Source organism: Colletotrichum lupini, chromosome 4 (assembly GCF_023278565.1).
Source record: "Colletotrichum lupini chromosome 4, complete sequence".
Lineage (NCBI taxonomy): Eukaryota > Fungi > Ascomycota > Sordariomycetes > Glomerellales > Glomerellaceae > Colletotrichum > Colletotrichum lupini.
Genome location: NC_064677.1, coordinates 277,208 through 291,431, shown reverse-complemented (window position 1 = coordinate 291,431; position 14,224 = coordinate 277,208). Strand labels below are relative to the sequence as shown.

General features: G+C 49.0%; 5 protein-coding genes across 5 annotated transcripts; 4 read left to right on the top strand and 1 right to left on the bottom strand.

Annotated features, from left to right (window-relative positions):
• Nucleotides 1–2,213: 2,213 nt before the first annotated feature.
• Nucleotides 2,214–3,392, bottom strand: CLUP02_07200 (taurine catabolism dioxygenase TauD; the record flags this gene model as incomplete). Its single annotated transcript, XM_049286195.1, has 1 exon — nucleotides 2,214–3,392. The coding sequence occupies one exon, from the start codon at nucleotides 3,390–3,392 to the stop codon at nucleotides 2,214–2,216; it is 1,179 nt and encodes a 392-aa protein (XP_049143338.1).
• A 968-nt stretch (nucleotides 3,393–4,360) lies between these two features.
• Nucleotides 4,361–5,764, top strand: CLUP02_07199 (cytochrome c oxidase subunit 1; the record flags this gene model as incomplete). Its single annotated transcript, XM_049286194.1, has 1 exon — nucleotides 4,361–5,764. The coding sequence occupies one exon, from the start codon at nucleotides 4,361–4,363 to the stop codon at nucleotides 5,762–5,764; it is 1,404 nt and encodes a 467-aa protein (XP_049143337.1).
• Nucleotides 5,765–7,389: 1,625 nt separating this feature from the next.
• On the top strand, nucleotides 7,390–7,809 carry CLUP02_07198 (fungal hydrophobin; the record flags this gene model as incomplete). The annotated part of the gene is made up of 3 exons (XM_049286193.1): nucleotides 7,390–7,561; nucleotides 7,621–7,706; nucleotides 7,768–7,809. The coding sequence occupies 3 exons, from the start codon at nucleotides 7,390–7,392 to the stop codon at nucleotides 7,807–7,809; spliced, it is 300 nt and encodes a 99-aa protein (XP_049143336.1).
• Nucleotides 7,810–9,024: 1,215 nt separating this feature from the next.
• On the top strand, nucleotides 9,025–10,542 carry CLUP02_07197 (CFEM domain-containing protein; the record flags this gene model as incomplete). The annotated part of the gene is made up of 7 exons (XM_049286192.1): nucleotides 9,025–9,103; nucleotides 9,174–9,253; nucleotides 9,614–9,650; nucleotides 9,715–9,782; nucleotides 9,850–10,235; nucleotides 10,297–10,368; nucleotides 10,491–10,542. The coding sequence occupies 7 exons, from the start codon at nucleotides 9,025–9,027 to the stop codon at nucleotides 10,540–10,542; spliced, it is 774 nt and encodes a 257-aa protein (XP_049143335.1).
• Nucleotides 10,543–12,526: 1,984 nt separating this feature from the next.
• On the top strand, nucleotides 12,527–14,092 carry CLUP02_07196 (cytochrome P450 oxidoreductase; the record flags this gene model as incomplete). The annotated part of the gene is made up of 1 exon (XM_049286191.1): nucleotides 12,527–14,092. One exon carries the CDS (start codon nucleotides 12,527–12,529, stop codon nucleotides 14,090–14,092), a length of 1,566 nt encoding a protein of 521 aa, XP_049143334.1.
• Between the last annotated feature and the right edge of the window lie 132 nt (nucleotides 14,093–14,224).

Sequence of the window (14,224 nt, the reverse complement as noted above, 5' to 3'; positions counted from 1 at the left end):
AACATTGCAGATAATGCACATCAACTCTCATAATCAACCAAGATAGATATTATTCAACTGTTAGCAATCTCATCAAGCGACTACCTATATCACAAACAAGATTGGGTAATGACAACAGTTCGATGTCCCTTCTCATCTTCTGATACCTAAATCCTGTACATGCCTTCGGAATATGCATCTCTTGACACTTCCCAAGCCTCAAAGTCACGTGCACTCCCTGATTTGGCACATGTCGTCCGTGGAGCTACGGGCTGACTGCTCGCCTCGTCCCTCCCTTGCTCCTAGCCGAAGCCCCCACCACATCCAAGAAGATGCCTCAGGGCACTGGGGTTACCACGACTCAAGGGAGACACTGAGTATTCAGACATAAATAACCACTCTCTTCCCTCAAACCATCTCAATGCAAGATGTGTTAACTCAACGTGTCCTCACGACTCTGGCGGTGCAGTCGACTGCGGAATATGCCCTGTCCGCCGTGTCAGATCGACGACGGTCGAGTCCTTAAGATTTCCTTCTATTTGAATATTTCAGTTTCATCCACTGTTCCGAAATATCTTCAGCTAGACCACCTCTGAAGTCGTTGTACATATAGCCATCAATCTCGGCCTCCATTGAGCCACGCACACATTCGCGGAAGAATCTCGCACCTGGAGCTCGAAACGACGCTAAACGATAACAGGGTAAACATCATGTCGGGTGCTACTGGATTGCGATACCAATTGTATTGAGGCAGATAACTATTTGTTCCGACGTCACGGCCCAATTCGCTAGGCCGAACGCTTTTCAGACTTTTCAGAGCAAGGTTCATGCGGTCTCAATAGAATCATGCATCTATCGTCTGGTCCATACTGAAACAGAGAAAGAGGTCGATACGCCATCCGCAACTACTGGTATCTTGGGAACGGCATGCCGCCACTGCCTGTAATTGTGTGAAGAAACCCCGTAAGGTACGGCCTTTTTGGCATAGCCACGATAGAAAATCGATTCTCGAGCCCATGGAAGAATTGTCTACTGAACTTCCAGTGTACATCCGGGGACCTCAAAGTATGATCACTCAAGATCTTACTAATATCTTGTCGTTTTTGGAAAGATTTACTGAATAATTCATTATGAATCAATGCCCGTCTCTGGTCTAGGATTCTTAGTATGTCGTCATCTTGAATCGATGAAGAAGCCTTGAAGTGATGAAGGACTGTCCTGCTCTGGAACAAGATATGATATGTACTACCCCAGCGCACCAGAAAGGCCAATTAGAGCATCAAGCCCTTTCTGTAGGGATCTCATCGTAGCAAGACCACAAATGTGAACTTGAATGCTCTTTCTTTGAACCGGTTTTAACCCGCGTCCCGTAGTAGATCCAGACTCAGCCGACAACACAATAAACATCAATTGCTTTATTCTTTACCTTTAAGTTTGTTGCCCCGTGTGAAGTATTCAGTAGCTTAATGATGTGCGGAACAGCTACTGGTCGTTATTTCATATTCTTCGATAGCAACCAGCTGTGGCTCTCTCTAAGCCCCGGATATTTTAGCATTGAATACTTAATGAAAGTTCACTCTTCTTGCGTCTCGATATTGGAGCTTCCAGGATGTGTCGCAGGCTTTTAGGGAGCACAGGCTGAGCTCTACTCCATACTACGAAGGGGCTGAGACACCGGATCACCAATGTGCAATTCGCAAAGGGAACAAGAGAGACTAGGCAGTAGGTATGATGGATAAAGAGCTCCAACTGTAAAATTTGGCGACGGGACGATTTCAACCGTCCTCGTGCCTGGTGCCTGAGCTCTCGGAAATGGTGTGAGCTCCCCATTCCTACGGTCGAGGCAAGGGGTGAGCTTAGGAATCCTAATGGAGACTTCATGTAACGAAAGGGTGCTGCAAGGGAGAATGATTGGGATTTCAGTCGACTCCCTCAGTTCCAATCAAAATTTCACACCTAGTTTAAGCTCGAGGCGACTAGTCTGACAGTAGTAGCCCCTTAGACTGCACGAAAATCTGGGCCATGGCCCAAATTGCCAACCACCTCTGGCAGCCTCAGCAGCACATTTGGGTTCAGTTCATGTTTTGTTGAAGAAAGCAATGTGGTCATCAGTCGAAATATAATTATAATCACCCCATCTTCTTCTTTTCTTTAAAGAGTCTTTGTTGACTTAATCGTGAAGACAAGTCAAGTGTGTCGCCTCTTGTCAAGATACCCATCCAATTTCAACATCGTCAACCGCCCAAGGCCTGAACGACCTGGGCCCAGTCGCCGTTACCATATGCTCCAGGCACACTGTCTCCATCGAATAGACTAGCTAGCACCACACGATCCGATTGTTCGCCTTCCCAAGGCTGTCTGCCGTGCTGAGCAATAACGTTGTCGAAGACGAGAACGTCGCCCTGTTGCCACTTGTGGAGTACTCGGATCTCATCTGTGATCTTCGCTAAGTGTTCTAGATACCTGTCTGGGATTGGCGTGCCGTCGCCGTAGAGCTGTTTGGTGACTTCCTTTCTGGCCCCTTGTCCGCCTTGAGAGTTCTTCCAGTAGGCGGCTAATCCGGTGAAGAGCGTCGGAAGTCCCGTGCCTGGCTGGGTACGAATCGCGGGTAGCCTATGCGTCAGGATCACGCCGTCGTCTATCCATTCCCACGTCGTATGCTGGCCTCTTCCATATCTAGCAATCTGTGCCTCGATCTTCTCGCGCTTCATGGTCACGCTGTCACCGTCCAAGAAGTTTTTTCCAAAAGCTTGTGCTAGGGTTGAGCCTCCTGTGTATTGCTGGTCGAACTTATAGGTCACTCTGCTAAGAATTCCCTTCTCCGTCAGTTCCTGGATGAACTCCGGGATTTCATCCTTGGCTCGTCGAAAGAGCTCCAGTGATGAAGAAATGGGGGTCTCGCCCCCTTTTGCGGGTGCCTTGTGGTTATAGAAGAAAACGTATTCGGGCGCATGCGGGACCTGGGGTGACTCATTGTGGTTGTAGATGAGAACTTCTTTTGGGCTTTCGTTCGCAGGTGCCACGTTTGGTGCCAACAACGGTCTGTCGACTACAATGCCAATGATTTCGTGTGGTTTGTACCCGAAAGCGTGTGCGAACTTGCTGAAATCCTCGGCGCCATGGATTGGCAAACCTCTGAATAAAAGCACCCCGTGAATGGCGAGTTTCTTGGTGAGTTCGCCCTGCGTCTGAAGAGATTCTACAGCATGGACGACCTCATGCAACTGAACATCTTTGTGCTGACCAGAAGGCCTCAATGCCAGTGGTGTCACAGTGCCAGTGGGATGGGGCTCGCCCAGAAGTCGTTGATTTGTCTGGGGTAAATCTTGAAATTGTTCAAATACGATGGAGGGATTGAGTTGATTGGTTGATTTATGGCCTTCGGTAACATTCGATATGAGTGAAGTCGTCATTGTGATTGCGTGCCTTGCGGCAACTGTAGCAGGAAGTATTCGCTTCGATGCCGATGATCGCAATCTGGGACAACGTGCAGGTACTGGATGTAGGATGGGTTTGATGGAAGCGCCCGCGACGTCAGATTGGTTGAACGGGAACTTATATACCTATCCGAGGAAGTTGTAGCATGTGCTTTGATGCGTTCGAAGCTAAAATCACGTTATTTTGGGCTTCATGCCAATTGGCGAGAGTCGCATCGATATCTCTACCCCGGTTATCAATACCCGCGTCCTCCGATAGGATTGGTTCATTGCACCTCAGTTGAGGTTGAATGTATCAAGGCCCAAACACATGCTTAACTTCGCTCTTCGTTATGGACTCAGGGTTCATACATGCTTGAAACGATATCGCGATATTCCGAGTACCGTATTCTAAGCAAGAGAGAACGCAAATTCTTTTGTATGATGGATACATGCGATCCTTTTGCTAGCTCCATGTTGCTAGCATTTAGGCAACTCATCGACGGCGAATGGGCTACACGCCGGCTCTTCCATAATTATATGATCTACGACGAACAAGTCTTCCCAACGGATAAAGATTCGTATTGACTGCTTCCGACCGCCCCTGATGCGGGGTCTGCGTTACCATTCGTAAGGCTCAAGAGATTGGTTCAGGACTGTCGATTGGTGCGACGTTGGGACGAAACTTGAGCACGTAATTCGTGACCCTGCAAGCAAATCTCATGCAGTGGGAATTTTACAGAGGCGGATTTGAGGTCTATCTCAAGTCCCTAAGTGAAGTAAATAGTTGCCTGAGGAGGTTCCGATTTTACACCAGCCCATAAAGGTTGGCCCTCCAGCAACTGCAACCATCAAGGTCTTCGAAGAGGGGGTCTTGTCTCGCTGCCGTCAAATCTTTTCAATTCATCATCAAGCATATTCGAGTCAAAATTCGACCATCGTACCAGTCAGCAACTTAGCCAGTCATGTCTATCGAGGTGGCCGACCTTCGCCAGCCAGAAATCGAGCCCGGCAACCAGCCGCTGCCTCCGTCGCAACCCATATCGTTTCTCAGGAGCACTCTCTTTCAGATACTCATCGTTGGTCTCTGTGCTTTCTGTGCACCGGGAATATGGAGTGCTATGAATGGACTCGGCGTCGGCGGTTCACAAAGTCCAGATCTGGTCAACGCAGCGAATGCTCTCCTTTACGCCTTTATGACGTTGACTTGCTTCGCTGGCCCGTTCCTTACCAACCTGATTGGATTCCGCTGGACTTTGGCAGTTGGTGCTCTTGGGTATCCCCTCTATGCAGCCGGCCTTTACGTCAACAATCGGTCAGGTGAAACATGGCTCGTCTACTTCGGCTCGGTTGCCTGCGGCATAAGTGCTGGATTCTTCTACAGCGTCGAGGGAGCGATTGCTACGGGATATCCTGAATACCACAAGCGAGGCCGTTACGTCGCGACGTGGTTCACCTTCCGCAACTTTGGCATGATTATTGGTGGCGCCATCTCCCTAGCGCTCAACCACAAGGTTAATCAGAAGGGCAAGGTTGGATACGAGCTGTACCTTGCCTTCATCGGCATACAATGTCTCGGTTTCTTCCTGGGTCTCTTCTTATCCAACCCCGACAAGGTCATACGGGATGACGGAAGTCGCATCGAAGCGCCGACAGGGATTCATTGGCGGACAGAGCTCCTCGAGATGTGGAAGCTAGTCAGAAGCCGTTCAATTCTTCTATTGACACCTCTATTCTGGTACTTTGGCTGGATTCAAGCATACCCTGGCACCTACCTTGCAACATACTTCAGCGTGCGCTCGAGAGCGCTGGGTGGTTTCGTTGCAGCTATCGTAAGCACTTTCTCGACATGGCTCGGAGGATCACTTGTGGATCTCCCGTGGTCCAAGAATCGCCAGACACGAGCTCTAGCAACATATTCGCTGATAGTCTGTCTCAACACTGCAACCTGGATATGGGCTGTCATCATCCAAAATGAGTATCGATTCACGCTCCCTGTCCTGGATTGGGCCTTTCAGAGCGAGTTCGGACGCGGATTTGGGCTCTATATGCTGGAAAGAGCGTCTCTTGGCATGATTGAGAACTTCATCTACTGGGCAATCGGAAATCTGTCGGACTCGCCCGGCGACCAGATTCGGTATAGCTCTTTGCTTCGTGGCATCGAGACGGCAGCGGTAGCAGTGGGTCTCGGGATCCAAGCCGTTCCAACCCCCCTTATTGCTACAGCAAGCATCAACTGCGGTCTTTGGTTCATCGCTCTACCATTCAGTTACTTTGCCACTCTGCAAGTTGTGAAAAAATTCGAAGAGCAGGACCGGATGCAAGACCGGATGCACGAGGTGGCGGAAATTGTGGGACACAAAGCCTAGGCCATGATCCACAGGTCTCAGTTGCCTGTCAACCTCTTGGAATATGTTGTAAAAGCATGACGATTAATGATCAGACGGAAAAGGACCAGATGGCCATGGTCTGCAGATATCGCAGTGGTTTCCGCTTTAGCTCTCTCTATGTTACATCACCTGGTTCATTTGTGCGTTGCCTAGAAAATCTTTGCGCTGCAAATTTGGGTCTTGATCATTGATTCGGTAGCATTGGGAATATTATTGTTGCATTTAGGTTCTAGGTTGCTGCAGGCCTCTACCCGCGTCGTCCACAACCCATGTAAAGCACCGTTTACTAGGACTGAACGCTTAACCCATGCATAGTAGTGTGACTGATCATGCGTGAACAACCGGTGTGGATCTTCAAATTTCAATGTCGAACATGCAGGACTTCTTTCCACGGAAATGATTGATGAATTAGGATGGGTAATTGCCAACACATCTCTAAACTTTTGGCTTAATTTGCACATATCTCATACCTTGGGCATTTTCTTTATGGAAAGGGAGTGGTGGTATCCAAGGGGAACCCAGATTCAGAGCTCATCGCATCAGTTCGTAGTCTTATGCAACGTGAAAGTGGCTTACAGCAGCAGCAGCAAAGTCCCAAAGCGCAGGTTTAATTACAATGATAATACGTCTTGAAAGATACTCAACATTCCTAGTAAGTTCTTCAAAGCAACGGGCCCAGCCTTATGCACATTAGCATACCCGTTGCACAAATGGTTAGTTACTTTAGCTGCATATACCTACCTTCCTGCTCTACTATACTTCGCCTGCGGAAAGACTCTCCTGATTCACTAAACAAGGTACGAGGCAGTAGACAGCGCTGATCATCTGCAGGCATGCCTGTACTTGCAGCGCCACAATTGTGATTTATTCCCAGTCGAAGGCTGGGCTGAGAATCGCCTCTTCCCCTGATTCGCTTTTAGTCGAGCTGAGGGCGGGGAATGTTGCATTTGACAGGCGGGAGCGGCTGTAGGCGAATTTCCATTATCATCCCGGACCAGACCAACGCCTTCACACCACCCGGATTCAGACGAACTGCATCCCCGAACAGCATCATGAAGTTGGACATTACTTTTTTCGGGAATTTTGCAGAATTCCTTATCACTTCTCACGTTTTTACCCGCACGGGAGCAGCCGCTCCCGTCTTATGTAGCTCGTGTTAGGTGGATTTACCTACACCTCAGTTTCTCGGACTAAAAGTGGACAGCCAAGCCAATATTGCCAAGCATACACAAGTCGTTGGCAATGAGTTCTTCTTACCGAATTGCCGAAAGCTTCACGAACCCCATCGTGTGCCTTTGGTCCGGCGATGACTGGGAAATGGTGTCAATGGTGAGGTGAAGTTATGCCGCAGGACTTTGCACAAACAGTGACATGGTGGCGGAAATGCAAGAGGACCATTTATCAAGTTGATCTGTTTAGTCGTATGAGCAGTGACGGCGGCAATTGGACTCAGATATATAATGTCTGCAGTTGCCAGGCTTCTCAATCAATATCTAGTCATCATAATTAACCATCTCTTCTATCTCCTACTCAAAGCAACCTGCAGCTCCCAGCTCTTCTTCGGTCACTCAAGACTCTCACTCAATCATCGTATCTCTTTCAAAATGCAGTTCACTACCGCTCTCGTTTCGATCTTGGCCACTGCCGTCATCGCCATTCCTACCGGCAACACTGGCGGCGGCTCTGCTCCCTATGTTGCTTGCTCTGGTCTCTACAGCAGCCTTCAGTGCTGTGCCACCGATGTTCTGGGAGCTGCTGATCTTGACTGTCATTCTCGTAAGTCAGAACTAATCAGAGAGAGGTGAAGTGAACGATGCTAATAGCTCCGACAACAGCTACGAACGTGCCGACTTCGGCCAGCAATTTCAGAAGCATCTGTGCCAATGTTGGTCAGCGTGCCCGCTGCTGTGTCATTTCCGTTGTGAGTAGTATAAATCGAAGATCAACGTCTATTTCTCGTTTTCTAACAATTATTACTACAGCTCGGCCAGGCTGTCCTTTGCCAGACTCCCGTTGGTGTTTAGATTGGTGTTCAGAGGTAGAGACCAAGAGAATTATCAAAGCACGATGATCTGTCAACACATTTCGGAAACTTTTACACCTCTTCTTCCCCCGCAATACATATAGTTAGATGGCGTGTTGTGCCGGGATCGACGGAGGGGAATACTTGGCTCTGAGGCTGCAAGCTCAAGAGCGTTATGCTAGCTTTTATACAGAAGGTTCAGTCATTACCGTGTAGCCGCTCAGAGGGCTTGCTCGAAGTCATCATTCGAATTGTTGTGACGTTATGCATGGCTTCTTTTGTCGCTGTCCTCTGCAACGTAGCTAAAAGTGAGTCAGCCACGGGTTTCAGGTAGAAGGGTAAACAAGAACGCAAACATGTCACTGAAGCAATTGTATGACGGTACTAACTTGGTCAAAACCAAATACATCTCGCTGCTGCACTACTTCTAGCTACGCACGCGTTGCAATCTAGAAAGTCTAGAATTCCTCGTCTTGCCATCTTGCCATCAAGTTGTCGCTAAGGTGGAAGAGTTACAGAGGGAAAAAAGAATCACGCTATTGTGCCCATTCGCCCTGCAACTTGTGCATTTCTAGCTAGAAAGATCAACACGCAGAACAGCGACTGTTTTGCTGCATCTACATTAGAACGATATGGGTTGACCTTGGTTGTGTTGCCAAGAGTCATCTGATTGATGCTTGTAGAAACGTTGAACTCTTATTTCTCCTTTCTTAGTATATTTTCTGCCCTGCGGAGAAGCCTGTCTGTCCCCTGAAGCACGCATTCGACAGCACGCTGGCCCCTGTGCTATGGCGTGCTAGTCCCAACTTTGCCCACTACTGAAATTCAAAGTGATCCGACACTCAGCTAAGATGGCACCGGCTGAACTATAAGTGCACATCGGACATGATTGATTGGCGCAAGAGCCTGATCCAGACTGAGCCGTTGCACTCTGAATCTCAATAGAGCTTAGATTGACCAAATGTCAACAATGAAATGGGGTAGCCCTGATTCAAGCACCGCCGTAAATAGAGAAGCAACGTCATGTGGAATCTCAGGGCGAACATGGGAGAATCTTCTTCGAAGAAAAGATCTTTCAAATACGGATCGGCCCAGTTACGCTCCTGTGTACGTCTGCAACTATCAACGTCTCTATCGAAAGACGTTGCGACCAATGTGCTTGGTTTGTCGCCAATCCCTAGTCTTGTCGAAGTTGTCGTTGGCCGGACTTACCGAGATGAATGATGGACTCAACTCTAGTGTCAAGTGCCATACCCCAGGGCTTGGGTATCGAGAGCCTTCTGCCGGAATGCGCGGTAAGTTCCCTGATCGTCACGCCAAAGTCGCGAGTCTTCATGCGACTACTAATGCTATGCCGCTTTTCAGAGTCATTGCGTCTCGACAATAATCGCATCAGCGACGAGTGCACAAGCCGCCATCAAATTTCTTTGCGCAGAGCAACAACTGTACGGAATAATCGGTTGCAGCTATCAAAACTGCTCTGTCGTCGATGGACTAAGTATGTGCCTCTCCGCCTTCGACGCCTTTAACAGGATTCATATTGATGAATGCAGAGAGCCAAAGAATCATATTCGACATTTGTGGACTTCCCAATCGAGATAGAGGTCCCTCAGCCACTGCGAGTGCCGTAGCAGGGGCTATTGTGGCTGTATTTAGTGTTGGTGTCCGCATGTACTCCCAACTCTCACGGTTGGATTATATAATTGGACTGGATGACTATGCCCTGATTTTCTCAATGGTATGTTTCTCTATGACGACAAAATGTCGACTTGACCTGTACCTTGACTAAAGTAAAATTGGTCTAGTTGATGTCAGTACCTATGAGCGTGGTTGTTGTGTTCAGTAAGCCGTCCTCAGCCATACACGGAGGAAAGAATCCTGGAATGGAATCTAACCCGTGTTGCAGCGGTTCAAAATGGCCTCGGAAAAGACATCTGGACACTCACACCGGAGCAAATCAACGAGTTCTTCAAAGTAAGTGCAATGGCAGACAATGAGGTTCGCAAAAAGAGAAGAGTCCAAGCTTACCCGACTCGGCAAGCTGTTCTACATCGGAGAGCACTTTTACGCATTCACCGTCATGTTTGCGAAGACCAATTTCCTGTTCTTCTACTTGCGCCTATTTTCCGATGAAAAGTTTAGGCGCTTGACTTGGGGTGTCATATGGGCATGCGTCATATCAGCCGTTTCATTCCTAGTTGCGACTTCGGTTCAGTGCTGGCCCATCAGCTACACCTGGACTAAGTGGGATGGAGAACACCAAGGCCGATGCCACGATATTAATGTTCAGACTTGGGCCCATGCATCGGTCAATATTGCTCTTGATGTTATTGTAGTAGCGATGCCCATTTCTCAAATCGTCAGGCTCAACTGGCGATGGAGACAGAAGGTTGGGGCCGGTAATATGATGTTCGCTGTAGCATTGTTGTGAGTTGTGCCCTGCGAAACCCGGAAATGTGGGGTTGATAAGAGCTAATATTCGTTGTAGGATCACCTTTGTCTCCATTCTGAGACTCAGCTCTATCAAAGATTTCATGAAGACTTCGAATCCGACATGTGAGTTGGTTGTTTTGTTGCAAACGCGAGTACTGACGCTTACTAGGGGACATTGTGCCAATCTCTAACTGGTCATTCGTCGAGTTAAACGGCTTCATCTTCTGCTCTTGCATGCCTGCCTTTAGAGACTATTTCCGTCGTCTATTTTTACGACGGAGACGAACAGTTCAACATTTAAACTCCATATTTGGTGCTAGGCCGAGAATGAGGACTATTGGGGATAGTGTCTTGCGACCGAGCGATCGGTTGCACGAACTAATTTCTGTTGACAACGACAACGGTGAGCCTGATCATTCTCTTCGGGGTATAAGCCATGTGGATCTGGGAATCGGACACCATTCAACCGGTGTGTTACCCGCCGTAAAGGATGAACGCGAAACCAAAGCACTAGCTGCCAATCACTCAAGTCGGGATGGTGATAATAGGCCACCGGACGAGCAACCCGAAGAAGTGGATCTTGGTGACTTGAAGCATTTGGCACCATGGGTCTCTAAAGGAACACGTAAACAAAATGGCGGATGCTCAGATGCTCAATTCCCGAGGAGGAGTGAGAGTCCCCGATGAAGTACTCACAACCATCAAGGCTGGGATAATTGGGGAAAGAGGAAACAAACGGCAGATCAGTGTTGTGGAGGAGTTGTAGTCATATCGTTTTGCTAAGTTCGTAACACTCTCTAAGTGAGGGTGTTCCGGGAATTGGCAATGACTAGAATAATCAAGGTACCTATAAGAATGTAGCGGATAAGTATCATGTGTTGAATTGGAACAATCGTTCCTCTAGGAAGTTGGAGGTCTCGTCAATATGACTTTCGGCAACCCTGACACGACGAATGGTGATGGGAATAAGTTTAGAAGCTCGACTTCATGATGAGAAAGATGAAGACTATCTTGATCGGAGATGACTATCACTCAGTATAGAAGAGTTGGGGATCATATCTTAGGTTAGGGGAGGCAGATCATCACTGACCGGTACTCAAGCTGGTGAGACAAAACTACAAAAGTCGGCGAAAGGTCCTGAAGTAGGATCTTGTGTCGGAAATCGTGACTACATCAAACCTGAACTGAGTGGAAAGGCCTGAGTGGAAAGGCCCGTTTTAGAAAGGCACTCGATGGGTCAGCATCCCGCTATTCAGGTGCAATAAAACGACAAGGATTAGGCCAATGCCACTCCAACGGGTGACAAGTCTTTTCGAAAAGAAATCAATTGTGGCTTTTCAGTAGAGTGATCTGATAGCGAATGAGAAAAGGCCAGTAACGCGTGGGTGTCGATGGGCTCGTAAAGGACTTTATTGGATTTGTCTTCTCCAGTTGGCGTATCTGAGCTGATAGCAAAACGTAAAGAGCTCTTCGATTGCAAGTGGCTAGTTGGACATCCAAGGGGGGGGGGGGGGTGAAAACAAGCTACCTCCCGTCATCAAGTACCTGTACTTAGGAGTTAAGAATCGAGGTCTTCAAGGTAAGTTGTCGTCGAGCTTTCATCCAAACCTTCCCGGCGCTTGTGTAACTATCCATGTGGGCGGGACATCGAGTTTGGAAACACGCGGCGCGATGCATGACTGCCGACTTGCCTAGGTTGGAATTAGCTTGCCTATCTGAAGTCAAATAGGCAAGTCGCGCGATCTACTGCGGCTGACAAGTTTCCTTTCCTGAACAAACGCCACGCCTGAACGTGGGGTAATCTCCAAATAGGCAACTTCCAATTCGAGACGTCTTGGATAGGAAAGTTGGGTCCGACCAACTCGATCTTGGCATGCGGGGAGTGCGTGAGACTAGAGATGGTCAACGTCGCCATGTGCCGTGGGCATTGATCTGGACCCATCAGAAGACGCCAATTTGGTCTGACAGGGTCCCCTTGGGTGACGAAATAGGCAATTTGTCGTCCTCTTGCTTTTGTCCGCCTGCACTGGAGGCGCCTGAAGAGCATGAGAATGACTGTTGTGATGTCTCCAAAGCTGGCACTCCGCGGGATACATATCCCGTTGCGTTTGTGTTTGATCTTGAAGTCAGCTGATTGCACCGGACAGAATGAGTATTTCAAAGCTCGCTATCACAAGTGAGATGCCGTGCTGATGTGCTAGCTAGCGTCGGAATCGAAGTATCAAACTCCTTACACCAGACCTCTGCAAACAAGCCTTCCAAGCCAGCTGAGATAGGACCTCACCATGTACGCAATTGTACTTCCCTTGGCAGCTTTGCTGAGCGTCTTATTCTACTTCATCGTCTATCCCTTGATCGAATACTTCCGAGACCCCAAAAGACTTCGTCGATTTCCGGCTTTCAAGCCCTTAGCCGGCGTGACCAATCTAGTTTTCATGCGCGAAGCTGCACTCGGCTTCCGATCCAAGACTCTCTATGAGAAGCACAAGAAACATCCGGTGCTTCGGACTGGGCCCAACTCGCTTTCGTACGGTACCGTTGATGCAATCAAGGACATCTACGGGCACGGAACCAAGTGTCTCAAGGGCGAGTTCTACGAGACGTTGGCTGGTACTCACTTCCACCTAGCCGACGTAGTCGATAAGGCAGACCACGCCCGGAAACGCAAGGTTCTGTCGGCGGCATACGCATTGAAGAACCTCGAGAACTGGGAACACAAAGTGGCTGACAAGACTGAACGCTTCATCGTCGGTTGCGACAAGGCCTGTACCCAGCCTCTGAAGGGGGTCCTTCGTCCAGACGCGGCCGATCTTACTTTCGATTACCGAGCGTGGACGAACTACTTCACTCTCGACGCTATCGCTGATATAGGTCTGTCTGAGAAACTGGGATTTCTAGACCAGGGTCATGATCTCGTGCGCGCCGAGCGCATGGACGGATCCATTCACGAGGTGAATTACAGAGCCTGCCTGCATTCCACTGCCGTCGCCCAGTCCATCACCGTTTGGGCTGGTGATTGGTACAAGTTCAATCATCGTCTGACGTCTCTGATCTCGCCAACTTTTCGTCGATGGTGGAACCTGAACAAGGGATGGGATGGCATCGTCTACCACCGCGCAACCCAACGACTGAAACGCTACCAGGCTGGTGAAAAGTTGGAAGATTTCTTCCAGGCTTTGATGGAAGATAAAAACGGAACCCCTAATGGGCTCGACTGGGGCGAGATTGTCGCAGAGGTGTCCATCATGATGAATGCCGGCTCAGACACAACAGCTATCGCCATGAACAACGTCATGTACTGGCTATTGAAGAATCCCAGATGCATGGAAAAGTTGCGCGAGGAAATTGATGCCGTTCTGGACCCTGAAGAGGTGGTTGCGCCCTACGACAAGGTCAAGCACTTGCCGTACCTCAGGGCGTGTCTCGACGAGTCCCTCCGGATAGTGCCGCCAACGACCTTTGGTCTTCCGCGACGAACGCCGCCTGAGGGGGCGTATGTTCTTGGAGATTTCATCCCTGGAGATACGACGGTTTCCATCTCGGCTTACATCGTCCACAGAGATCCCAAGATCTTCCCGGAACCCGAGTCCTACATCCCGGAGCGCTGGCTCGGTGACAAGGGCAAGGAACTGCAACCGTACTTTGTCAGTTTCAGTGCCGGCGCACGAGGATGCATCGGACGGAATATCAGTTATCTGGAGCAGACGGTTTTGTTGGCGAGTGTCTTGCATAGATACAACTTCGCCTTGCCCTTCCCCGCGTGGGAACCGGAGAGGCGGGAGGCCATGAACCTGATGCCGAGTCTGATGCCTTTGAAGGTTTGGCGCAGGGAGTCGAAGCAGGAAGAATAATCACATGTAGTCACCAATGTAAACACGTACTTAGGTAGACGGAGCAAGGCTTGCAAAGAGTGTGGTCATCTGATAGACAATGCCAAGTAAATTGTCTCTCGACCCCTTACGCAAGTAAGTGAAGTAGTTGCA